This window comes from Chanodichthys erythropterus, chromosome 5 (genome assembly GCF_024489055.1).
Source record: "Chanodichthys erythropterus isolate Z2021 chromosome 5, ASM2448905v1, whole genome shotgun sequence".
Lineage (NCBI taxonomy): Eukaryota > Metazoa > Chordata > Actinopteri > Cypriniformes > Xenocyprididae > Chanodichthys > Chanodichthys erythropterus.
The window spans coordinates 37,139,687-37,167,435 of NC_090225.1; the positions used below are offsets into that span (position 1 = coordinate 37,139,687).

Sequence of the window (27,749 nt, forward strand, 5' to 3'; positions counted from 1 at the left end):
CACTTTTGTAGGCTATTAGTTGAATAAAAGATAGAAATCACTGAGTTATGCACAAAAATGTAGCGCAATAATACGCAGCAGGATATTCATCTGTGGTTGGCTGCTCAATGTCAACTTTTGTGATTGGCTATAATACCTGTGGGTTGCAGCCAATGGACATGCTCCTCTATCAACATGTGGCCTCACAGAACCAATCATCAGAGCAAACCGCTTCAGCTAAATTAACTGGTATGAACCGAGATTTTGGATGAAAATCTGAACTGAAATCAGTACTTTAAGAGATGTGATAACAGAAAATTTGGAATGGATAAAGCTGTGTTTACGTATCTGAAATGACCCAGGTTTAATCAGATTTAATTAAAACCTGATAATGATGTCTGATATGTCTAGTCGGATAATTATTTCAGTTTTTAGAATGCACGTTATATTTTTAATCCATCATTTAACATTTACAACACTGCGTGTATACATTGCTTTGCAGAAAAACAGCAACAGGTTAAATGAAAATGCAAATTCACTCTCTGACAGTAGATGGTACTTACGGAACAGCAGAAATAGAATAGCTTCCTTATTAACCTATGTAGTCTGTACACAATGCAGTTTAATTTAATTTAGTTTCATGTTATTATAGATTATATAAGTTTTTATATTTAAATACATCTGAAATACAACCTTTCCAGACTAGAGTTCTACCACTGTGACTATCCATTTGATAACATTGCCACATGCTAAGCAAACATGGGTTTGCACAATGTCCATGAGAGTGGTGACAGGAAATCCCGGTGCTAAAACTAGGTCATTACACATTTAGGTGGTTAAGCTGGTTTTTGTAACAAGATATATGTTTTTTTTTTCCTACTCTAAGGTGCACAAGCTCTGATTAAGATGAACCATGAAGCTTAGTTAGGATTAGCTTCTAGCTTGGATTAGCTGGAATCCAACCAACCAAAACCAGCAACCACATTAAATTGAACATAAACTGTATTTTCAACCCATTTTACTTCCCTAAAGTGACATATTTCCAAGTGAAATTGGATAAAAAAAAAAAAACATGACTTGGTTTTATCTATCAGGAATGGATTGAAAAGTCGGCATTATGTGTCGCACTTGAGTGGTAGTTTGCAGTCTAGATAGAGGATGAAATTTTGTACCAAGAATCCATATTTATATCCACTCTTTTCAAATATTTTTATTGATTTTGTGTAATGATAAATTAATTTAGAAAAAAGAGAAATGTGTCTAGCTAACATTGTTTGTGCCAAATTCCTGGCCTAGATGACATCAACTGTAAAGCAGTGTTATTTTAGCATTATTTGTTAACTATTATAAATAGTGCCATGTTTTCTCTTTCACACTTGAATTGACAAAAACACACAAAATTATGTCAGAATTCCTGTTTTGCACAGTATCTTCATAAGCACAGTCTTAAAAAATGTTAAATGAACAAAGAGTTGTGAGAAAATAGGAAGTGTGTCTGATACGTGTCATGTGTGTCTGGTCTTAAAAAAATCTGCTTTAATCATTATACATTCCTCTTTTTTTTGCGCTCATGTAGTTTCCCCCGTCCCTCTCCCACAGACCTTAAACCATGTGAAAAATAACATGTCATGTGCGTGAGGTTAAAGCGGCGAGCAGACCATCTACAAGACAAACCGGATTCCACCAAAGCATTTTTATCTTTATGCACACAATAATAATCTTTTACATTGTAATCATTTTATTTTTAATATTTGGCATATTTGTGTGATGCTGCGCATCCCTGTGTGTGTAATAACAGTTGGTCAATGGCGCTGTCTATTTCAGTTGCCTCAAAATAGCAACGCACCAAAATGCACCTGAACACACCTCGTTTTTAGACCAGACCATGAGCGCACAAATGGAGACTAATGCATTTGCTATTTAAACATGGCGCAGGACGTGGAAATAACTGTCGGGCTGAAACTAGCAAAAAAAAAACAGGTGTATGATGGGGTCCTTCAAGTCTTTTTTTTTTTATTTTTTTTTTTTTTTTTATTCAATTCATTCAAACAGCTGATTTATTCAGGAATTAAGTAAATGGCTCTCTTTATGAATGGGCCATTGAATCATTGGAATTGATTGGATTGTGAAAAGTGGGCATAATGTATCAGAATGTAGCTGCATTGAGAGAGGATGAAAATTTTGTCCCAACAATTGATTTTTTTTTTGTTTGTTTTTTTTTTTTTGTTTTTTTTAGCTTCTTTCTGGGAACCAAGATGGTGGCTGGGGGCGTAAAGGCTGATGGCCAAGTTTGCAAAATCTTGACACATATGCCAGTTCTCCTTTCAAATATTTTTATACATTTTGCGTAACACATAATTATAAATCCATTTGGGGAAAAAAAGTGTGCATAGCTTGAATGGCTGTAAAGGAAATTTGTTGTAGCTGGCATGTCTGCTCTTGGGGAAATGCCAAACTAGGGTTCAGGGCTTGCTTAGACTTTTGGTCAAGGTTATTTGACACACTGTCAGCCACAGGCATGTCCAGAACATATGTAAGTGGTTGGCTGGAAATCGCTTACATCTATAATAGATTTTGCCTGGCACATATGGTTGAGGAGTGCACTAGATCCAGATTGTCACACCACTGGTCATCCAAGATGGAAATTTCCAAATTGTGTTCCCAAGAGGGATTTGGTGGGGTCTACATTTAAGGATCTAATTAGGTTATAAATTACTGAAATTAGTTTTTTTTTTTTTTTTTTTATGCTGTACATGTGACTGTTGAGTAGACTGGGCTAAAAAGATGAGAACTCCATCCTTTTATAGATTAAGACCATTCATTTTGATGGGTCCATTGTCTGACAAGTGCAAGATAAAAACTCGATGGAGAGAGCAGGTAATTGTTAAGAGTGGGTAAATGGAAAATTTTTGTATGAACCATTGGTTGATCCAATGTCAAACTGGTTGTGATATAAAAACATCAGTTTTTACAGTTTATGGTGGAAACAACTATAAATAACATATGATTCACAGGAAAAAGTAGGGCTGTCCTGAATCCTTGTTTATAAAGCCAACACTTCCCACACAATTGTGTAATGTATTAATGGTTTATTTATTTATTTATTTATTTATTTATTTATTTATTTATTTATTTATTTATTTATTTATTTATTTATTTATTTTTAATTCAAGGAGCTGACTTAAAGTTATGACCAGTCTTAAAGACTAAAACAATTTAGATGACTAACTTGCAGTACTTATGCAACCAGCCACTGTTGGTCAATCTCAGGCAGAGAAGACTTATCTTCCCACAGGAGGACCACAGAAGGGTTGTAAGAAGAAGACTGATGTACTGGGCCCCACTGTTAGCTCCAGCAGACCGATAATTCGGATGTTTTGTGCCAGGTATAAGACAAGAGGTCAGTGAATTTAGCTAACAGCTTAGCATTTCTGTCAGTCAAAGAAGCACAGTGTGTTTCCAGTGCAAGCATGCGTTTATCTAATGCATTGGCATTGGGTTCCTAGAAGCATTCTTTTTGGATGTGGTCTATCTTCATCTCTAACATGTAGCTTACATTTGTTTGAAGGCTACTATGTTTATGTGTCTGCTAGTGTCATCTCCACTGTAAGCTTTGGTACTCTGCTGCTACTTTTAGTTCCTTGTTTAGGTGATGCTCACAAAGGCAGTTTGTCCACTTAGGTACAAAAACAGAAACAAGTGTCTATGTTATGCGTTTTCTCAATAAAGATGTCTTTTTCATGCTTCCTTTTTCTATATATATATATATATATATTATATATATATTATATATATATTATATTTATATTATATTTATATTATATATATATATATATATATATATATATATATATATATATATATATATATATATATATATATATATAAATATATATATATATAAATATTTTATATTATATATATTTATATAAATATTTTATATTATATATATTTATATAAATATTTTATATTATATATATTTATATAAATATTTTATATTATATATATTTATTAAGTATATATTAATTATATATAATATAAAATACATACATATATATATAATTATATATTTATTAATTATACATATATTTTATATTATATATGTATTTTATATTATATATAATATTAATTATATATATAATATAAAAAAAAAAATATATATATATATATAATGATCTAATTAGGGTAGAGTAGCCGTGCGATATGGCTGTATATCAGCACGCTGTGATTCGTCCGTAGGCACGAGGCCGCAGGTAATCACAGCGTACTGATATACAGCCATATCGCACGGCTACTCGTGTGATATTGCGTTTATACAACAGTTCGACGGCAGGAGTGTGTAAATAAATAAGAACAACAATGGGGTGTCTTTAAAACCCTCTTTTGTGCAGCACTACTTCCTTCCGCCACGGATTCAAATCTCAATTTGACAGTTGGACCAAGCCTCCGTTACTAATTCTAAAACGTCACTTCAGAACTAGTAATGAAGGAACGTTTCAAAACTCAAGTTGTCAGTTGAACCAAGCCTCCGTTGCTAACTCTAAAATGTCACTTTAGAACTAGTAACGAAGGAACGTTGAGTCACTTATTGAAACACATTGAATTTTCTACAGTATTAGAGAGAGCGAGAGCGAGAGAGAGAGTAGGCTATTACCTGTGTCTGGTATATTGCATTACATTGATTCATCAAGTCGATGTCCATAATATTACATCCTTTATACAAGTCCGTTTGAATGTCCGCTGAGGTAAGCGATCTTTGTATTTGTCTTTTTTTCAGCTTTGGGAATTTTCCATCCATAACACCACAGCGCTAAAACAACTTCCTTTTGCAAAGTTCCTTTCAATTTAAAAGTCTCTTGTGACTCACTGACTAATTCTCCTGTAAAGTGTTGCCGCCATCTAATTAATGTAATGTTCACTCAATCCATTGCAGTTTGGACATCTCTGTGCAATGCAAAGGTAAATAAAAGATCTGATGTTTGAAAAAAAAATTGTAAAGCGTTTTCTTTACTCAAAAAAACATATGTTTATAAAGTTTAATGTTTTACGTATTTGAAGCGGAGAAGAGTGATATGTCCCGTCTAGTTGTAGCCAATGTGCTATATAAGGATGTAACATAACGTTTATTATCTTCAAATTTAATATAGCACAATTCGACTTGCTCTGGAACAAATAATAGATCAGTAAGACCAAAGACTGCCCGTTCTATGTACTCAAATTGAATTATGTCTCATGTTTAACCACTATAAGAGCCAGCGGCAAATCCACGAGTCACTGGCCGAGATGAAGCTGTTCTCGGAGGTTACAGAATCACTGAACGGCCGCTGATGCACTCGAGATCGCATCTCCGAGAACATCAAAACAAATTGTAAAATAGGCGCTGTTACTAAATATGAGTCACATATTTCAGGTCTAAACAACTACATTCTCGCCTAAAAAACTATTAAAACTACAGTTCGTGGTATAAGGAGTAATATTTGTAAAAATTACGGTTGATTTGATCGGCCGCCATGACGGTCACTTCAAGCGGAGTGATACAAACGGTGAAAAGGCAGTAGGAGTGCTGTTATCACTGAAATATCGCATGGCTATGAGCCAGTCAGATTCGAGAATCAGACAGAACTGTTGTATAAAATATATAATATTATAATATACATATATATAATATACAGTAACCTAAAACAGTGTCTAAACTATTTGGCTGTTTGCTGACATTATTTTTGCCACTTATGTGGTCTAGGTGACGGCATCTGAAAAGCAGTGTTATTTTAGTATTATTTGAATACTATGATATTATTTAGTACTATCTTTGTGTTGTCTTTTTTAGTTTGAGTTTTCATTTTCATTGTAGTAATTTCATTCCTGATAATTTACTCACCCTCATGTCATCCAAGATGTTCATGTATTTCTTTCATCAATCGAGGAAAACATTCCAGGATTCTTCTCCATATAGTGGGCTCCAGTGGGGTTCACTGGGTGGAAGGTCCAAATTGCAGTTTCAGTGCAGCTTCAAAGGGCTCTACGCAATCCCAGATGATAGTATACTTTTTAACCACAAATGTTCGTCTTGCACTAGCTCTGAGATCCGTACGCATGACGTAATTACATTAGAAAGGTCACGCGTGACGTAGGCGGAAGAAGCAATCCAGTGTCTACAAAGCGAACGTGCCAAGATTAAGCCAAATGCCCTTTACAAAAAAAAAAAAAAAAGGTAAAACAATGTTGACAGAGAAAGTTTTCCACCCTACCGTGGTACGTCCGCCTAATTCACGCATGACCTTTCAACGTAATGCGTGGCGCATCGCAGAGCAGTGCAAGACAAACATTTTTGGTTAAAAAGTGTATATAAATTTTTATTTTTTTTAAAAAAAGACCAATCATTTCACTAGATAATACCTTTATTCCTTGTCTGGGATTGTGTAGAGTCCTTTGAAGCTACACTGAAAGTGCAGTTTGGACCTTCAACCCAGTGAACCCCACTGAAGTCCACTATTATCCACTATATGGAGAAAAATCCTGGAATGTTTTCATCAAAAGCCTTAATTTCTTTTGGCCTGAAGAAAGAAAGTCATCTTGGATGACATGGGGGTGAGTAAATTATCAGGAAATTTTCATTCAGAAGTCAACTAATCCTTTAAATTAATTGCTAAGGAAACATTTCTAGTTTTCAGATTTCGAATTTTCACATATTTATATTTTTTTTATTTCAGATTTAATCCCCGAAAATTATATTTAATGGCTTTAGTTTCTCTGAACATTTAGTCCAGTTAAACCCTGCCCCTTTCTTACAATCAGACTCAAGCTGACATTCAGATGTTCCATACATTTTTCTCTTTCAATAATACGTTTCATTATGGTGTGTGTCACAAGAAGGAAGATCTGTCACTACTTCCGTTGCATTCCAACTTTAAAGAAAATATTTTTAATTCGTGTAGACTTTCAAACTTGTTTTAGGTGGAGCAACTTGCATCTCAGAAAAAAAGCAACTGTGTTTATACACTGATGTGCTTTCTGGAGCGTGTGATGGAACTGCATGTACTCTTTCTCATTTCATTTCTCCAGTGCGCCTCAAGAGCCAGACGAACTTGAATAAACAAGTTGTGTTATGGCGCTCTCGCCAGGTGCTGTCCAACACGGTCTCGGCCTGTTGTTTTCGAGCCAGACTAAGATTAGGTTTGTTTGGTGCTTGCAGACTGCCGAGTCATACTCGGGGAAACTGTACCACCGTGCCTAATAAGAGCCAGATGGCCTTTGAGCCGTAATGGCGGGTCGAGACTGAGAAAGCCCCCTGGAGATGACTCGCCTCAGACTGCTATGTTTCTAAAATTACACCCTTCCAAACTGTCATTTCCTCTCCAAAGACTTTTAATGGGACAAATTAGCACTGATAGTTAACATATGAGGCCAGAAAGGGGGAACAGTACAGAGGCGGTCGTTAGATCGAAATAAGTGTCTGAGATGCTTATGCTGTATGTATTTTAGTATGTTTATTTCAGTTCTTTATTTAAATTTAAAGGAATAGTTAACCAAACCTGTATGACCATGTTGATAATCCACTGGCCACAGGGTCCCCGCAGGTCCTTAAAAAGTCTTAAATTCAGTTTGATCAAATTTAAGTCCATTAAAATCTCTTAAATTTGGGGATGGCAATAATCGTGATATGCCGTTAGGAGATTTTTAACCTTCAAAAGGCAATGATTTAAATAAATGTTAGTGCTGCACATTCAACATCAAAATGTAGTCCTGTTGAGCATCATACACATTCACTGTTTCAGAGCAGTATGCAATCAATAAATACTGTGCATTTTTTCAAGCGATTGCTCATGATCCACTGTTTAGAGTTATGATAATGTTTGCTTTTATGGTTTCTATATTGTAATATGTTGTAAATAGTTGCAACAGTGTATATTATCTGGCTCATCTGGAAGTAAAGCAAAGACATTTCAAAATAATAGTCCTGGTGTATTTAAAAGTTCTACATTATGCATAAAATCTTTTAATTTTTGGTAATAATAACAGTAATGAACTGTATCTGGCAGTTAAACCCTTGTATTTTCTCTCTGGGCTGCCCCATCATAGGAAGGAAAACTAAGAACATTATTTAACGCATTCAGTATAAGGGTTTAACTAGTGTCAACACAATACATTTACCCCTGGTTTCACGGAGTAGACTTAAGCTAGTCCCAGACTAAAATGCATGTTTGAGCTGTTTTAACTGAAAGCACTGATATATCTTAATGTCAGTACCTTTTTTTTTTTTTCTCAAGATGCACACCAGTGCATTATTATTATTATTTCCTTTTTTTTTTTTTTTTGAAAAAAATCACATTATCAACAAAATCCAACAGTGATCGACCTCTAACTTGTATGTATTGATATACTGCATACATTTTCAATACACATGTACATGATTTATTTTGAGATTGTATGGGTTTACTCAGTATGTTGTGCAGTACTTTTTTTTTTTTTTTTGGATACTTCAATAGTGCATTTACTTTTAAAGAAAAATTTACATTATTCATGTTTGGAATGACATCAGGTTTAGTTAAAGGTGCCATAGAACGTCTTTTTAAAAGATGTAATATAAGTCTAAGGTTTCCCCTGAATGTGTCTGTGAAGTTTCAGCTCAAAATACCCCATAGATTTTTTTTTTTTTTTTAAACTGCTTATTTTGGGGCATCATTAAATATGAGCCGATTTAGGCTGCGGCCCCTTTAAATGCTCACGCTCCCCACCCACGGAGCTTGTGCTTGCCTTTAACAGCATAAACAGAGTTCACACAGCTAATATAACCCTCAAAATACAAAGTGTTCGTCATGCAGCATGTCTAATCGCGTAAGTATGGTATTTATTTGGATGTTTACATTTGATTCTGAATTAGTTTGATAGCGCTCCGTGGCTAAAGCTAACATTACACACTGCTGGAGAGATTTATAAAGAATGAAGTTGTGCTTATGAATTATACAGACTGCAAGTGTTTAAAAAAATTAAAATAACGACAGTCTTGTCTCTGTGAATACAGTAAGAAATTATGGTAACTTTAACCACATTTAACAGTACATTAGCAACATGTTAATGAAACATTTAGAAAGACAATTTACAAATATCACTAAAAATATCATGATATCATGGATCATGTCAGTTATTATTGCTCCATCTGCCATTTTTCGCTGTTGTCCTTGCTTGCTTACCTAGTCTGATGATTCAGATGTGCACATCCAGATGTCCTGCCCTTGTCGAATGCTTGAACATGGGCTGGCATATGCAAATATTGGGGTGTGCATTTTAATGATCCTGACTGTTACGCAGCAGTCTGTGTTATGTTGAGATTCGCCTGTTTTTTTCTGAGGTCTTTTAAACGAATGAGATTTATATAAGAAGGAGGAAACAATGGTGTTTGAGACTCACTGTATGTCATTTCCATGTACTGAACTCTTGTTATTTAACTATGCCAAGATAAATTCAGTTTTTAATTCTAGGGCACCTTTAATGATTTTTGGGTGAACTATTACTTTAATTTGTAAAAGAAAAGGTGAAACCAACAGGTTAGGCTTGTTTTTTTGTTTTGTTTTTTTGTTTTGTGCGTCATATATTTGCAGCTACAAATGGGACTCTGTGCTTCCGTCATGTGACAAGCCGTGTCTTTGGATTGTTGTCCTGCTGTGACTGCTGAAGGCAACATGTATGTCATGTATGGTTAATGTGGATGTCTGTATGATGGTGCAATTTAAACCCAGCAGGTGAAGGTTCACATGTCTGGCTGTCTGTTGCTGGCATCTCCTGCTTTCTCTCTGTCCCATTTGGAGTGTGTAGTGTACAGCACACATAACAGTGGTCAATAGAGCTGATCATCAGACAGTTACTTATGACATGCCTTACCGTCTCTTCCTGTATTATCATGACATCTCCATGGGTCATGCCTATTTGTGGCTCTTTGTGCAAGGTCATGGCCTAAAATTAACGTGATGAATGACCTAAACCTACTTGTGTTAGCCAGAGTTTATTACGTTTCTTAAGGCATAGTTCACTCAAAAGTGAAAATTTTATAATTTTCACTCCCTCATTTTTCCCCATACTATGTAAATTTATTGGTAGCTATGGTAGTTGGTTTCCAACATTTTTCAAAATATCTTCTTTCGTCTTCTGCAGAAGAAATACAGAATATAGAAATATGAAATGATGGAAAAATGAAATGATACTTATAATGTGAAACTAAAAACACCAGTACGTGGCAGCAAATCATTGACTTAATGAGTTGAATAATTCAAATGATTAATTCAACATGTGTTAAAACCGCAGATTCATTCAGTAACTAAATATTACTATGTTGCTCAGATATGTGGATTATATCTGTCAAATACTGTGGATTTGTTTGGAACTATTTTCTTTGGCAAAATAGAGCAAAAACAGACAATGTTCTGAGTCTATAATATAAGTCATCTGATATTAACTTCTAGTTTATAGAGTGGTGGAACTATGACACATTTTTGTAGGCCAAAACATGGAAGTGAGTTAGATTTTCGGTTCCATCGTCCCAAAGTCAATGTTTTTTTTTTTATTTTTATTATTGGTTTTTGGTTAAATGGCTGAAATAAGGTCTGTGGTTAATACAAGCTCAAGATACTTTCACATTTTATTATACAACATAAAATACATCAGTATTAACCTACCCATGATTTTTTAAGCCATTACATGTCTTGAAAATGATGGTTGCTAACAAGTGGCTAAATTGGACTACAGAGGCTGTCGAGGACATTAAACGTCATCACGCCGAATAGGTAAGCTCAGTCCGCTTTTACAGCCTCGTTATGGCCTCTGAGAAAATCCAATGGACTCTTCACTAAGCCCCACCCTCCTTAGTTACTGTTGCTATGCCTGTCAGGCTTTCGGGCCTGGCAAGTCACTTGCAGTATGTATGCACTGGTGTCAGACATTTCCAAGGAGATAATTGGTCATTTTTGGCGAACAGGTGAAATATCTGAGAGAGCAAGACAAAAGGGACTGCAGTATGCATTCGAGGGATATATCCACGACATGATATGCAACCGATTAGAAAAAAATATAATCAAAATTGAAGCTAAAGCTGCCTGCGCAAGCAGCAGCCACCTCATATGCTGACCGTTCAAATGGGAAACACACAAATTGAGGAACAGCTTTGTTCATCCACAGCTAGTTAAGTGAAATTTGTGAAAATAACCTAATAATTATAAATCAAACAGCTTATCCATAAGTCTTGTGGAATAGACACAAGACATTAGCCTGACCACTTTGCAATGACCAATTCTCCCGCTTATATTTTTAGTGTGCCAAGCTACTCCGTCTTGCCTTTAATCATTTTATGTTCAAATATATGCATTATGAACAAAGAACCATTGTTATTTCCAAGCAATGATGTGCTGAGTTAGCTAGCTAGCTAATCTACCCGTCAGGTTGTCCTACCCGGGCTTACTGCATGTGCGCACATCAATATTAGATCATTGCTGTCATGTTAAATAACACAAAATTACTGTATTTGCAGCTACTGTATTACTTTAAGGGTAGGTTTAGTGTTGGGTTAGGTGTAAAGCACAATCTGATAGGTAGCATTTTTCACTATCGATTTATACTTGTTCTAATGATTAATGCTACATCATATTGTGCTAACACCACTGTACTTGCATTTTTATAAGGGTTGGGGTTAAGTGTAGATGTTAATAAAGCCATAAACCACGTTAATATCATGCTGGAAGCACAATCTGATAGGTAACGTTAGCATTTTTTGCTGTCAGATTTTGCTATCTACTGTTTCAAAGTGAGGTAGCAAAATCTGACAGGGTAGCACAAATTGTCAGAACACCGGCATTTCTCCCCTTGGGTTTTAGGATTTGGGAAGGGAAAAAATTCCACCACCCCTTCCAAACTTTTAGGATACCAGGTATCAGATTTACACAATCCATACGCATAATGCTTCAGCATGTTTCCTTCGCTCGAAAGCTTGACAGACCTCCCGCGCCTAGTTATGGTTGCTAAACCACGATTGGCCTGTGGTGATTTTCTGGTGTGGCTTAGCGAAGGGTCAATTGGGATTTTGTTGAGGGAACCAGCGTGAGGTTAACTACCGATTGGCCTACAAAGTGACACCATATTCCACCACTCTATTGAACTGTTGTATAAAATCAATATCATGTTTGCAATTGTGCAGATATTCGGGAAAACAGCACTCTTGCTCATGTGGTATTGCTTAACTGTATCCTGTTATAATTATTAAAAACAAGAACACATACAGGGACATTTTACCCCATATCTTAAATTTTGGGGGCATTTTATTAATTTTGGTAACATTTTTGCCCCAATTAATTACCGACCTGTGTGTTTAATGGTGGGGCCAGGGCTCTTTTTCGAGCGCAAGCCGAGGCCCCTTCTGTTGAGGCCCATTTCAGGTGAAACAGATGAAACAAAGCAAAGCCCGCTACTGGCCAGATATGAAAAATGTCAAAGCTCAGTGCCTTTTAATGCAGACAAAATTTAATACTGCTTTAGAGCAGTTTATGGTGCTAACCGTATCCAGGGCTCCAGACTGTGACCAAATGGTTGCATTTTGCATCAGTTTTTTCCTGCTGGTGCGACTAAATTTAATGATAGATTTAATGTAGCAATGCTAACTGTAACTATGGTATTGTGGCAGAAATAGTCGAAAAAAAATTGTCGTTTTTTTTTTTTTACATGATTCATCTCAGGGTTCGTACAATCTTTTGAGTGTGGAATTCAGGCACTTTTCAAGGGCTTTCAAGTGCTTTCAAAACTTTTTCCAGCACTTAAAATCTCTAAATATTATCCGGTTTTAGTGTTATTTTTAATGTGATGATTTGTTAAACTGAAAGTTTAAAGATGTAGGAAAACTAACATTTTGTAGCAAACACTTTAATTTAAAATTTGTAGCAAACACTTTTATTAAAAAAAAAGACCAATATAACTAGTAGATGGTGGCAGAGGAGCAGTTATTGACTTTTGATCCCTAATATATGGAAAAAGTAGGAAGTCACAAAGTCTCATGAAAAACTAAAACTTATCTTCAAATTGTAACTGAATTACACAGAAAATAGCACTTTTATAATCACTGAAGCTGTCGGTCTGTTCAGTATGGTAAACTGAACAAGCTCTGACAGTATGAATGTTGTCAGTGTGACACCCATGTGTATAACCAGGTTACACAAGTGCACAGTATCCCATAGTCAAGTTTTTTACCTCATCTCTTTCCTCAGTAGTTATATGCAGCTTAATGTTTCATTTATGACATGGGTTTCATTAGCCTCCCTAGAAGTTGTTATTGTACAGATTAACATGTCCCTTTCAGAATCCTTATGTTATTTATGGTTTGAGGTCAGTAATGTCAGTGAGCTCTGTTCTCTAACTGCGGTTAGGTCTGGGAGAGAATGCAAATGTTAACACAAACTCATACCTCCATGCTCGCTTCCATCTGCTGTCAGCAGATCCCAATCACAGCTCTCCAGGTCTAGCTTTAGTTTATTTGTTGTTTCTATCTGTTCATCTGTTGAACATCCATTCATTTATCTACAGACATGATCACTACATCGTTGTTCTTTTTGTTCTTTTTGTCTTTTTCCTGCCCCCCTTTTTTTTTTTTTTTTTTTTATTCTTTTTTTTTTGATGGATGGATATTTTCTATTTCTTGTCTCTGGAGCTTCTTGGGGGAGTTTCCAGAACTGTGGAGAGGCTTTTTAGATTTAGTGCTTGTAAAGCAGTCATCTCAGTCGTCAAGGGGCTGCTCTGAAAATGAATTCACCGAGTCCCCAACCCCCCACTCTACTACCAGTCCAAAAGAGTTCAATAAACCTTCCAGGAATCTATTAAATTACATTTTTAAATAAAAATGTACTGTAGTACCATTAACCCCTGGTTTCACAGACAAGGCTTAAAAATCAACACAATGCAGGGAAAACTGTAATATGAACTGCAGCAGTGCTAAACTGCTCTCAGCATCATATAATGTAACAACACGAAACATTACACAAAATGTATGAATCAAGCTCACAAGACACAAGACTCACGCATCATTTTATTATATCCATGTATGTACAGTTAAATCATATAAAACAGTGAAATCACTCCGGAAATATGTCCTGTCAGTCTTGCCTGCACTCGAGACGGTGACGTGAGCTCCAGAGAGCCTTCACTCCTATTGGTTGTCGCTCGTGAAATTCGCTCCTGATTTGCATAAAGTTGAAATATCTGAACTTTTGTCACGTGTCTCCCGTCGCTGACCCCTACATTCTGTCGCCAACGGTCACTGTCGCTCTTGAAATGAATGGGATCCTGTTGCTTTGTCGCTGCGTGTCGCTGGCGGTGTGAACGGGGCTTAAAACCATCATTCATCTTCGGGACCCAAATTAAGATATTTTGATGAAATCCAATGGCTCAGTGAGGCCTGCATTCACAGCAATGGTACTTCCTCCCTCAAGATCCATAAAGGTATCAGTTCATGTGAGTACAGTGGTTCAACTTTAATATTATAAAGCGACGATAATATTTTTTTGTTCGCCAAAAAACAAAATAATGATTTTTTTACTATTTATTTTAAAACACTGCTTCATAAAGCTTCGGAGCTTTACAAATCAAATCAGTGATTCGGAGTGCCAAAGTCATGTGATTTCAGCAGTTTGGCGGTTTGATGCACGATCCGAAGCTCCGAAGCTTCATGAAGCAGTGTTTTGAAATGGATATTTTTAAAAAATCATGGGGTTTGGCGCGCACAAAATGTTCTCGTCGCTTTATAATATTAAAGTTGAACCACTGTACTCACATGTTTTTAGTACCTTTATGGATCTTAAGAGAGAAATTACCATTGCTGTGAATGCAGGCCTCACTGAGCCATCGGATTTCATCAACACTATCTTAATTTGTGTTCTGAAGATGAACAAAGGTCTTACGGGTGTAGAATGACATGAGGGTGAGTAATAAATTACATTATTTTCATTTTTTGGGTGAATTAACCCTTTAAGCAGACTAAAATTCATTTATTGAGCTGTTTTAACTGAAAGCAACTTGCACTGACATGTCGGTGCCATTGTTTTGTCTCAAGATACACACCAGTGATGTTTTTTTCTAAGGCACGTTTATAAAAGCTATTAAAATGTCCTAACTGAACTAATTACACAGCGCTGGGATATCTAGTGAGAAACATTGTACCATTTAACCAATAAAAAGGCCTAATCCTGGCTTAATCTAAGCCCTTTCTGTGAAACTAAACAGGCCTTAAAGTTTTGACACACTTGAATGAATTTGTATTTCTGATTTTAAAATCCTTCTGATATAAAGAAATTTAAATGTTTGATGTTAGTTTAGTAAGCAGCTATACATTTTGCCTATCCATCAATTTCAGTGCAGTTCAAACTTTTTTGGTCAGTCAGATTTTCTTTTATTTAAAAAAAATAAAAATAAATTAATACTTTTATTCAGTAATTTTTAACTTTCTATTTATCAAAGAATCCTGGAAATAATGGTTTCCACAAAAATATTAAGCAACACAAAAAGTAACCATTTTCAAAGTTAATAATAATATAAAAACTTTCTTGAACACCAAAGAAGCATATTAGAATGATTTGTGAAGACTGGAGTAATGGCTGATGAAATTTTAGCTTTTCCATCACAAAAATAAATTACGTTACGTTTTTTTTGTTGTTTTTTTTAAATTGAAATATTTCACAACAATACAGTTTTTACTGTATGCAGATTGTACAGTACATGTGAACTCTTTCGGTGCTATTTAAAAGCATCCCAGGATGCACCTCATGAAGTTAAAAGAATGAGTGTGCACAGTTATAATCTAGGATGGTGACTCTCAAGAAGAAGCAATATGAGAGTTTCATTCCTAAAATACTTCTCACTCCTTCACCAGAACCCCCTCAAAATCTGTTTCTTATCATGCCATGCAGTTAAAAAGTTCATGAAGCAGCTGGAATATAATTATGAACCTGTTGTCCCTTGTACTGCATTTTTTTTAAATTTTTTTTTTAGGTGTGGTCACTCAGCAGTGTACCGCACACGTGAAATGGCAGCGAGAGCCCTGGTTCCTTTTGTTCTGGTGACCCAAGTTCCCTCCACTATCCAAACTCTACTGGAGGAGCTGCCTGAAGAACCTGGACCAGGAATCCAACAAAACCACATCCATGGAACATTGCTTCAGGTTTGTGAATCCTCCTTAGTCACATGCTCTGTACAGCAATCAATTATATTGTGTTACATTACATACGCAGCATCTTACAAGAGTATAAATAATCGGGGGAAAATATATATATTTTTAAATCCATTTTAAATGATGTTATAAATTAGCTTTAAATTATCCAATATGCCATTTTCTGAAAGATGCTGGTACCTGAATTATTCCCCTTTGAAACAATTAAAAACATTGTGTTTGCAGCATTGCGGCATAACATTGCAAGTTGCACGTTTTTTTGTTTGTTTGTATGTTAGTTTTTGTTTGTTTGTTTGTTTGTTTTTTTGCAGAAATGTTTAATAATAGAAAAAAAAATATTGTTAGTACAACAAGCAAACAATGCTCCACATTTCAATCTGTCAGCATTTTCGCTAACCACTATGCCATGCCTCTGACATAATAGATATTATTTGATAGAACTGATAGACATGGAAAATTGAACCTCAAAGGGAATTTCAAGTTATATAACAGCATCAACATATGAACTAGAAGCTTAAGAGATAATTATGGATAGAGACGGTAAAATGTTGTAGTTTTGACACTAAAGAAGCTTTCTGGGCATGAAACCTGAATTGTCTGCGAGCATATGTGTGTGGAGAGAGAGAGACTGACATATCTGTAGCTGGGATGAAGATGTGCTCAGGTAAGGGAAGAACTGGATTTGGTGTTCTCTCCTGCCATGACAGTCATCATATCTACCCAAAGCTCCTGTGGAGGGAATTCGGAATCATTGAGGTCCGAAGCAGGGATATTATTATTATTATTATTAAGCCGTATATATTTAAAAGCATCCCAGGATGCACCTCATGAAGTTAAAAGAATGAGTGTGCACAGTTATAATCTAGGATGGTGACTCTCAAGAAGAAGCAATATGAGAGTTTCATTCCTAAAATACTTCTCACTCCTTCACCAGAACCCCCTCAAAATCTATTTCTTATCATGCCATGCAGTTAAAAAGTTCATGAAGCAGCTGGAATATAATTATGAACCTGTTGTCCCTTGTACTGCAACCAACCAACCGACCGACATACCAACCAAACAACCGACCGACATACCAACCAAACAACCGACCGACATACCAACCAACCAACCGACCGACATACCAACCAACCAACCGACCGACATACCAACCAACCAACCGACCGACATACCAACCAACCAACCAACCAACCGACATACCAACCAACCAACCAACCGACATACCAACCAACCAACCAACCGACATACCAACCAACCAACCAACCGACACACCTAAAATAGAAATACCACTGCAAACATAATTAGACCAATGGACAAGTAGCCTTAACTACAAATGAAAACTAAGTTTTTCAGTGGTCAGAACACAAACAAAATAAATATACATTGTGTAAAAATGAATAAATAAAATATTTACAACAATATGGACAATTAGGCTATAACTGACTTGCCATCACTATAAGCACATCCCCCCCCACCCCCACCCCCCATCCCCGTGCTCATGGACGTAAGCACAGTACTAATTTAGCTTCCACACTCAGCAGGAACACTTGAATATGTGCCTAATATAATTCTAATATAATTTACCTTTATCTAGGTTAATGTTAACTATAGAGCGAGCATCATTCTTTACTCTCTCAAAATGTTTCCACACTTTGGATTTTCTGCCCGACACATTACTGCATGGACCAGCTGTGTTAGCAATCTGTCACTGTGTGACTTCGCCAATTCCTGTTGAATTTTGAATTACCTTTTCTTGTTGACTCAGAAAATTCACTTTTCCTGGACAAGCAGACAAACGTTAATGTTGAGCGCTGAAAAGAGACTTTATTTCAGTAACATAAAAAATTTGTACTGACCCCAAACATCTGAAAGGTAGTGATATTTTTATATGTACACTTTTTTAGTTTGAACATATTTATTTAAAAAATGTATTAGTAACTGTTTCGATAGTCCACTTTAGACATTCTACTAATTACCTTTGCAACTACATGTCAACTAACTCTCCTTAGAGTATTAGTAGACTGTTTACTTAATGTCTGCTAACATTTTATTTTAATGGTCCCCAACAGAAATTCTACTGACTATAAGTAACTTTGCAACTACATGTCAACTTATTCTACTAACCTGAACTCTAACACCTAACCCTAACCTAACACTCTCCTAACAGTCTACATTTTGCTAATACTCTAATTAGAGTTAGTTGACGTAGTTGCAAAGTTACTTTTTTTTTTTTTTAATTATTCCAAAAAAAAAGAATACAGTCCCCTTCCAATTTGATTGTTTGCATTGTAAAAGACCAAGCATATTTAAAAAAAAAAATAAAAAAATAAAAAGAGAATTACATGCACTATGAAAGAGATAACAGAAGAAAGGGAAATGGATAGTGGAAGGGCACTTTATTTTCCTGTATTTAACCATGTTGTTTTCGATTCACTGTGTCACAGTGACTCTCTCTTGACTCTTTGAATATGGAAATTCTGGATGTTTGTGTGTATGACTAGATTAGGAACAGATAACAGATGCTGCACATCTTGTATGTGTGTGATGGGGAACTGTGGGGGGGGGGACTTATGGTGTGAAGTATGTTCAGATCAGCTAGTGATAACGTTTTCATCGTAGAACTGCCCTCATTTTGCTATCTGATGCGAATACCTGAACTGCATGCTGGAGTGGTGTACGTGTGTACCGCAGCATCAGCTAAGAGATGGATAAAGATGGCACTGCCTATGCATGGCTTTGTTTTTGTGACTGTGTTTGTTATAAAATCTTTTACAGCATAGTTCACCCAAAAATTAAAATTTTATCATAATTTACTCACACTCATAATGCATTTTCAAAACTTTAATTTTTGGGTGAACTACCACTTTAAACTGAAGTGAGTCTTTAATGTGTTGTGAGAATGGCAATGATAACTACTAAATGTAGTTTTTATAACTACATTTTATAACTTTATATTATAACTAAATGTGAATGGGACTTGCAAAACATAGGATGTTCTCAGTGGTTTCTAGGCTATTGTTATGTGGTTGGTATGGTATTTAATAGGGCTGGGCGATGTATCGAATGCTTTTGTCACGCGCATTTCTTCAGTAAAGCCGGTTCCCTGATTACCGCTAAATCGCCATCACCTGCTTTCAAATGAAGCGGCATTTAATAGACAGAGCCGTAGTTCACTGATAAGACACGCAATATCGCGTTCAATATCGATATGTATCGCCGTCGATATTGAACGCGATATTGCGTGTCTTATCAGTGAACTACGGCTCTGTCTATTAAATGCTGCTTCATTTGAAAGCAGGTGATGGCGATTTAGCGGCAATCAGGGAACCGGCTTTACTGAAGAAATGCGCGTGACAAAAGCATTCGATACATCGCCCAGCCCTAGTATTTAAGATGTTTAGGATGTTTACTAGGCGGTTTCATCATGACAAACATGGCTGGTTGCCTAAACTGCTTAGACTAGTCTTACAAGTTAGTCATCTAAACTTTTTCTTTAATGCCAGTTCAGAATACACAACATTATTGTCTGTTTACTACGTCAGAGTATGCGATTTTGACTGCTAAGTTCTTGATAACAAAAACATGTCAGACTACACATTGCTTCCTGACCAGTCATCATTTGCCGTCTTTAACAACGTTGAGAAGGCGGAACTAGCTACTGACTTTTGGAAACAGAAGTGTAAACAAACAACTAAAGTATTAGCTTAATGCTAATTCCAGTACTCACCCGGTTGCTGAAGCACCACTGCTATTGTTTGCCAGCATTTATCTTTTGTCACTCTGTCATGGTAGTCCCTCGAGGAAACATTATAAAAGCAGGGATATTGTTGCTATAGCTTCACGAACCTTTCCTCCATTGCATAATTCCACCTAGGAGCACCAATACCATCGTCTCTTTAATTTCGCCATGTTTGAAAGCTGTGTACGGAAGAGCTTCTGTACTCTTATTGGTCAAAGTCACAGATGTGACAGAACCCATCGTGGAGGACCAAAAAAAAAAAAAAAAAAAACCGTTGGGACGTTGTGAAGTGTCACATGCACGACAGTGGTTGTCATCCACTAAAGCTACATCCAAAAGCTTAAAAATACTGCCTTCGGAGGATGGATTCCAAGGTAGGAAGGCATCAAGGCACGTCCGAATCCAATGTTGCCTTTACTTCCTGTCTTCTGAGATACCTTCATCTGATCGATCTTTCAAGGCAACTTAAATATATCCTTTGCTGCCTTTGATATCCCACAGTTCTGTGCTTTCCGTTATGTGACAGTGAAGCTAAAAAAATAAATATGCCTTCTTGACGTCTGTCAATGTCCTGTCACATACACGACGCACAGAAAGACGCGCACCATTGTGCGCATGGACGGTGCGCCAGAATGTATTTCTCTGTCATGCTTGAACAATAACACGCACAATAATGCCAAAAATATCAGTTTTTGTCGAGTATCCTCATAAGGGCAGCCTTAAATGAGTTAAATAAAGTCTTAAAACAAAAGTAAACAGTTGTGAGAAAGTGGGACGCGTGTGAGATCTGCATCATGTGCAGCAGCAGAAGCTCTTAAAATGACAGCAACCAGTAATGCCGTCTGTCATTGAAGATAATGAAAGAACAGAGGTAACAGAAAATGAATCACTGCTGTTGTTTAATAATGATTATCTATATTTAATTTAGGCTATAGATTATGCAGTGCAGACTTTGGTAACTTAGACTTCTGTTAGACAGGTAGGACGGGCACAGGTGACATTTATTATGGGTTTATGTGAGGATTGTTCTAAGTTTTTGTATTTATTTGTGTAATGGTGCTCTTTTCTTGCAAACCAAAAAAACAAAAACAAAAAACCTTCTTGCCAGTTTGTGTTAATGTACATTTTTGACCAATGTTTTCCATTTCTAATGTCATTTCCAGCAAGAAATTACTATTGTAGTAATTTAATGTTCGCTTAGTTATCACCAAGGCTCTCTCTGTTTTGCCGTATGATCATTAAACCATTAAGCTGCCTCAGAAGTCTGTCTGAAATCAGTTTTGTGAGGTACCATCATGCGGAAACGCTGCCTACAATGTCATTGTCTGATAAGGCAGCGAGGCAACAAATCAGCTGCCTACGTTTTTGGACAAACTATACAAGATAAAACAATCGATTCTTGTGTCCTGTTGTTGTTTATGATTCACCATGACAGTCTTCGTCAAACAGATCGTGCCAAAATCGGATTGTTATTGTGTACTCTGAACCCATCATAAGACTGATCATAACTTTGCATAAAATATATTGTTCAAATTTGAGTCAAAGAACCTTTTCCCAAGTTTCTGTTGATATTCTAACTTTTAGATATCACCCACCAAAAAGTCTAATCACAATTTGACTCTGTAGTACAAATAATTCATCACTTTAACTTTTCTTTGGACATTGCTGACCATAAGCAAATGTTACAATGTGTTTGTTTAAAAAACAAAGAAACAAACAAAAAAAAACGATATGGCAGGAGATAGTGAAATACAAAGTGTGTGGGTTGGAGAAAAACTGGTTTCAGATGCTGTCTAGGGTCTGAATTACAGACTTTTTGTTTTCTGTTGAGTCGGATGTGTGTAAGCCTACATAAAAATAGCTTCACTGTATAGACAACACACCCACAAACCTTGATTTGCATTACAGAGTGTTGATACCAGGATGAAATGAAGAAGTGTCAGCACAATGTTTCAAAGTGCCATTTTGATTACAAAACCAGCTCTGCCGAGTAAAATGCTTGAACCCTGCAGAGTTCACCTAAAAATCCCTGTTGACACAACTCACTGGTTCCTTTTAGAAGCCGGCTAACGAGGGAAACAGATTGAGCAGCACTAACCTAACCTGACACCTCGGCAACAGCTTCTTTTTTGCAAAAAGTCCTAGGTAACATCCAGTTTCCACAGGGAAATTAATCCACTGTGTGTTTTGAAAACAGTAAATCAGATCAGCAGACATACTGCACTCAATGTGGGTCTTCCACACGTACACACATAGTGTACTGTGTACTGATTCAGCCGATCCTAAAATTGTGTGCATGTCTTTTGTTGTTGTTGTTGTTTTTAACTGAGATCAGTTCAATATTTATTTATTTATTTATTTATTCCTTTTTTAAAGCAGTCCCAGTCTGTTTTTTTAATTAATTAATTTATTTATTTATTTTTAAATGGAAAACAGCCCAATTACTTTTTTTTTTCCCTCCCCTCTTCAGTGACAAAGAAGATTTACTTTTAAATGAGAAATGCAATTTTAAAATGTCAACTAATAATATGTTCATATCAAATAAATGTTCATTAGTATAAAGACATCAGACAGAGATGTATTGGTGATACTTTACAATAAAGTCTCGTTTGTTAACATTAGTTAATATTAGTGCTGTCAACGTTAATGCGTTTTTTTGGGGGGGGTTTTTTTTTTGCTTTTTTTTTTTTTTTATGCCACTATAATGCCAGTTTAACGCATTAAAAATATTAACGCAATTAACACAGCATCATTTTTTTTTTCCGATCAACCTTTGGCTAGCATTACAATACATGATCAAGCTCTTATTCATGCAAATGCTTTTAAAAAATTTAAACGCCCCAAAAGAGAACGTCTGTCAATGTCCTGTCACATACACGACGCACAGAAAGACGCGCACCATTTTTCTGTCATGCTTGAACAATAACACGCAAAATAATGCCAAAAATATCAGTTTTTGTCGAGTATCCTCATAAGGGCAGCCTTAAATGAGTTAAATAAAGTCTTAAAACAAAAGTAAACAGTTGTGAGAAAGTGGGACGCGTGTGAGATCTGCATCATGTGCAGCAGCAGAAGCTCTTAAAATGACAGCAACCAGTAATGCCGTCTGTCATTGAAGATAATGAAAGAACAGAGGTAACAGAAAATGAATCACTGCTGTTGTTTAATAATGATTATCTATATTTAATTTAGGCTATAGATTATGCAGTGCAGACTTTGGTAACTTAGACTTCTGTTAGACAGGTAGGACGGGCACAGGTGGCATTTATTATGGGTTTATGTGAGGATTGTTCTAAGTTTGTGTATTTATTTGTGTAATGGTGCTCTTTTCTTGCAAACCAAAAAAAAACAAAAAACCTGAATATTTCTCAAACTACTTCAAAATGGAAAGGAATGTATCCATATTTTTATGCTAGTAGCTCCAACCACAGTGAGACTTCATTGGTGTAAAATACCACGGTGCAAAACATTTTGGGTCTATCCTGATCTGCTATGTATTGCGTCTTGCATGATTTTTTTTTTCTTTTCTTTTTTTCTCAGTATTAACAAGTAAATTATATCTCACAGGAAAATTGTATCATCCCACCTGGTTAGGACATGTTGTCATTTTATTTGTGTTGTTCCTCCACTGTTGTGCATTGCTGCCAAAGGTCTGGATTTAGTGATCACTTCAATCGGCCTTGAAACACCCACTCACACAAGATTTGTTTCTTTGGTAAGGAAAATCTTAGAAATAATAGTCAAACTGATGAGACAAATTAGCTTAATTAGATTCAGGTTGTGTCCAGACTTTTCAAATCTTCTCATAAAAGCATCCGCCCACAGGCTGGCTTTTAAAACATTTCCTTGCAGTCTTATTTGACAGTCAACTCAACGGCCTTAGTGTGTCAAAGGTCAGCATCTAGCACTGCATTCAGGCTTTATGCTGGTGTTTGTTTGTGCATGTTTCCTTTCTAAATGTGTGCACGGCTCTCTGTACGCTGAATTATGGACCTCTATGGGGTGTTTATTTTTGCTCTTAGCCACTGCCATCGGTTTGTGGTCGGTCACAAGTTGTGTAGTTCATCACTATAAATACACACACTTTCCTCCGAGGGCGCAGAAGAGGCCGGTCGTCATGGGCCTTCCCACCCGACGGTGCAAGCTAGATGTGTGGGATACAGGGTGTGGGCCGCTAGTGTCGGGGGGTGTCCGCAGCTTCAACGCCATGCCTGGTATTTCATGGTCAAACTTGTTTTGCCCTGTGCCTCTCCCTCCCGGAGCATAATGAGTGGCTTCCACATTGCGGCTGTAACCCAGTAAAGAGACTATTTCAGCCTTTTGTACAGTCTTTAGCCAGGCATGCATAGAGCCATCCTTCATTTTATATCTCTATAGAATGTTATATGTAATGAAAAATAAAACTGTTATTTGAGCAAATGATTAAGAAAGAAGAACTTAGGAAGTAACAGGGTTTTTTTTTTTTTTTTCATATAATTTCTGTCTGATATCTTTCGAAATAAGAAAGATGAACTAATGAAGAATCTGATCCATCTTTCTAATTTGTCTGGTGTCTTTTCAATTGCAGTCTGATACCTGATTCCTCTGTGATTTATCTGTCTGATCCTTTTTGGTTTATATGTCTGATTCCTGATTCATCTGTCTGATGTCTCTTTTACATTTATGTCTTATCTCTCTCTGATTTCTTTATCTGATACTTCTATGATTTATCTGTCTGATCTCTGATCAGATCTCTGTCTCATTTCTTTTTGGTCTCTGATGCCTCTGTATGATTCTCTCTAATCCATTTGATCCCTTGAGATTTATCTCTTCTTTCTCTGATCTTTTTTTTATGTCTCTGTCTGATCTCTCTGATTTATCTGCCTGAATTTTCTCTTTGACCTCTTTTTAACCTCTCACTGATTTCCCAGTCTGATCCCTTAGTGATTGATTGATTGATTTTTGATTTTCTCTGTCTGATCTCTCTCTCTCTCTCTCTCTCTCTCTCTCTCTCTCTCTCTCTCTCTCTCTCTCTCTCTCTCTCTCTCTCTCTCTCTCTCTCTCTCTCTGATTTTTTTCTATCGAATCCCTCTCTTATTTGTCAGATCTTTTATTTATGTATTTGACATTTCACATTCTGATGTCTCCTGTCCTCTCTCTCTCTCTCTGAATAATCTGTATGTATTCTCTTGACCTCTTTCTAAACTCTCACTGATTCACCAGTCTGATTCCTTATTTATTGATTGATTGGCTGATTTAGTATTTGATAACTCACTTTGATATCTATCTCATGTCTCTGATCTCTCTCTGTCTCTCTCTCTCTCTGATTTATCTGTCTTTGATTTTTCTATCTAATCTCTTTGATTGATCTCTCTGATCTCTTTCTCTCTTTTCTCTGACTGATCTCTCTGATTTAAGTCTGATCTCTCTATCTCTGATCTGTGATCACTATTAAATGCACAATATGTCATTTTTGCTAGAGGTTTCCTATTCAAAACGAAGGCGTAGCTTGATGACAGCGTGATTGAGCACAGAATCATATTTGTCATTTTCACCTCACAGCTGGTGAAAAAGAATCGGAACGGGACTCATGTTCATCAGTCATGGATGAGATTATTAATGTTACTGTAGTATGAAGCAGAGCAGGGCCGAGTGGAGCGATTGCTAATGAGAGACAAGCACGACACATGGCTGGAGAGCAGCGGAACTTTTATTATGCCACAGTCGACGCTTCTTCCGGTCAAGCACATGTGGGGTAACGCAGCGCTGTTTAAGCTAGATCGATATTATAATGTCGTATTAATAAATGCTGGATGGCTTGTGTTAATTTTAAAACATATTGTATGACAGAGAAAATGCTGTATTACTGTTACCAAAAATAAAGCTGCATCTGATTATGCTATGTTAGCCACTTGACAAAATAGTGTTTTTCTCTGAGGCATGATAAAAACATGGTACTCGTGGAAAATCAAGAAAACGAGATTCAAACAATAGGCCTAAGACTAAACGTGTTGAGCTGTATTACAATGATTAGTTTTCTGTCTAAAATGTATCCAAACAGTTGTTCCCTTCCCTTGGAAATCGAGGGTAACGCAGCTATAATGTCATTGATAGGCGATGCATGGACACAGTTCGTGTCCTGGTTAAAATTGCTTATTTCTCTGGATTTAACAATTCTTGGAAACAACTAGGATAATGTAAGTACACAAGTCAACAAAATATATAACACTGTTCTAGTGGTTTTTGGATATTTCAGTCCAAAAGTACTACATATTGTGCCTTTTTATGGGTAAAAGTAAATGAGATAATAAAATACTTAGCAAGATTGCAATGGGAATTAGGGGTGGGAATCGGATGGTACCTCACGATACGATCACGATAAATGGCTCACGATAACAATAATATCGCGAGTCAGCGTTTCTGCGATAATCGATATATCGCTAGACAATCCTATAATGATACATCGCGATATTGGTCTTAACATGAAAACAAAATGCACATGAAAAGGTTAAGTGCAGGTTAACCGATAAATCCGATCTTATATGTACATTTAATAGAGTTCACGTCACCGAAAGCAAGAAATATGAGGTGCATTTTATTGACCATCAGTTAATTTCAAAATCAAAGACTGCAATAGGAGAGAGCGGCAACAGCACTGGTATAAGGTCTCATTACTTTTAATGAAGATAATTGTGTGTTATGCGTCTGCGACTTACTTTCACTTTCATATGCGGCAGTTTGTGTGTCAGCTTGCTGAAGAGATCTGCGGCGATGTGTGATGCAGTAGCGTTGTCATATCTGACTCTCACATGTTTCAGTTTTAGTATTTTTGGGAGAAGTAAAATTTACATATGTAGTTTCAACAACCAGATGCATTTAGACTGAGCATAGACAGTTTTGACTGGAATGCGTCCCAGACCATCTCCTGAAGTGGTTTGAGCGATCGGATTTAAATCCGTCTCAAATGCGTTTTTAGGCATTTAGGCATTTAGACCTGGTCTTTTCACGATCAGATAGCTATCCAATCATAGAAAATGCATGAAGTCACCAGGTGCAAACAGACCCTTTGACGTTCTTCAAGCGCTTAGATATACACGGGAGCGTTCGAAAGCAGGCGTCTATCAGAAGATCCCTAATATATGCTTTCGAATGCTCCCGTGTATATCTAAGTGCTCGGTGAAGAACGTCAAAGATGTCTACGACTGTCATATCAATGGTATAAAAGTGCGTCAAGACTTTGAACTTAAACGTGGCTGGGGCATCTATTTTACTCACACTGCTGTCCGCCATCCTGTTAATAACCTCTTTTTCTTAGGCTAGTTAACTTAAGTTCACTTTTCCCTCATTCATGTGTCGAGCGCCGCCTTGAAGTAGGACGTTTTGAGCAAAGAAATCTATATATAGCGCTTTATTTTTTTTAATTAAAATATCGATATTTGCCGCAGCGATACGATTCTCGTATCGCACAGAGAAGGATGGCGATATATCGCCATATCGATATTTTGTCCCACCCCTAATGGGAATACAGACTCTTGGTTTTCTCTGTCTGATCTCTGTTTCTGATCAGTCTAAAATCTTTCTGATCTGTTTATTTCACTATAGTCTGATGGCACTGATCTCTCTCTGCATATTTTTTTCTTTATGAACATTCTATCTCTTTCTCTCCAACTTATTCTCATAGTAAAATTGTACCATCTCCTTCACAGGTTCTCGCATTGTTACATTCCTACTTGACTGACACACACAGACCCCAGCCAGAAAATAAGCAGGACTATGACCTCTCCAGTGCCATTTTTCCACGGATGTGGCTCGCTACAAGGTGGGTACTGTCAGGGTTATACATTGGTCTCAACTTTCATC

The 27,749-nt window shown here is 36.5% G+C and overlaps 1 protein-coding gene across 6 annotated transcripts in view; it reads left to right on the plus strand.

Moving 5' to 3' along the window:
• The window catches only part of thada (THADA armadillo repeat containing), a 130,611-nt gene that overhangs the window by 67,988 nt on the left and 34,874 nt on the right, over positions 1–27,749 (plus strand). For all 6 annotated transcript variants that reach the window (XM_067387007.1, XM_067387008.1, XM_067387009.1 and 3 more), the window contains 2 exons: positions 15,994–16,162; positions 27,596–27,708. In XM_067387007.1, coding sequence (XP_067243108.1) covers positions 15,994–16,162; positions 27,596–27,708 — 282 coding nt within the window. The remainder of the gene's footprint in view (positions 1–15,993; positions 16,163–27,595; positions 27,709–27,749) is intronic.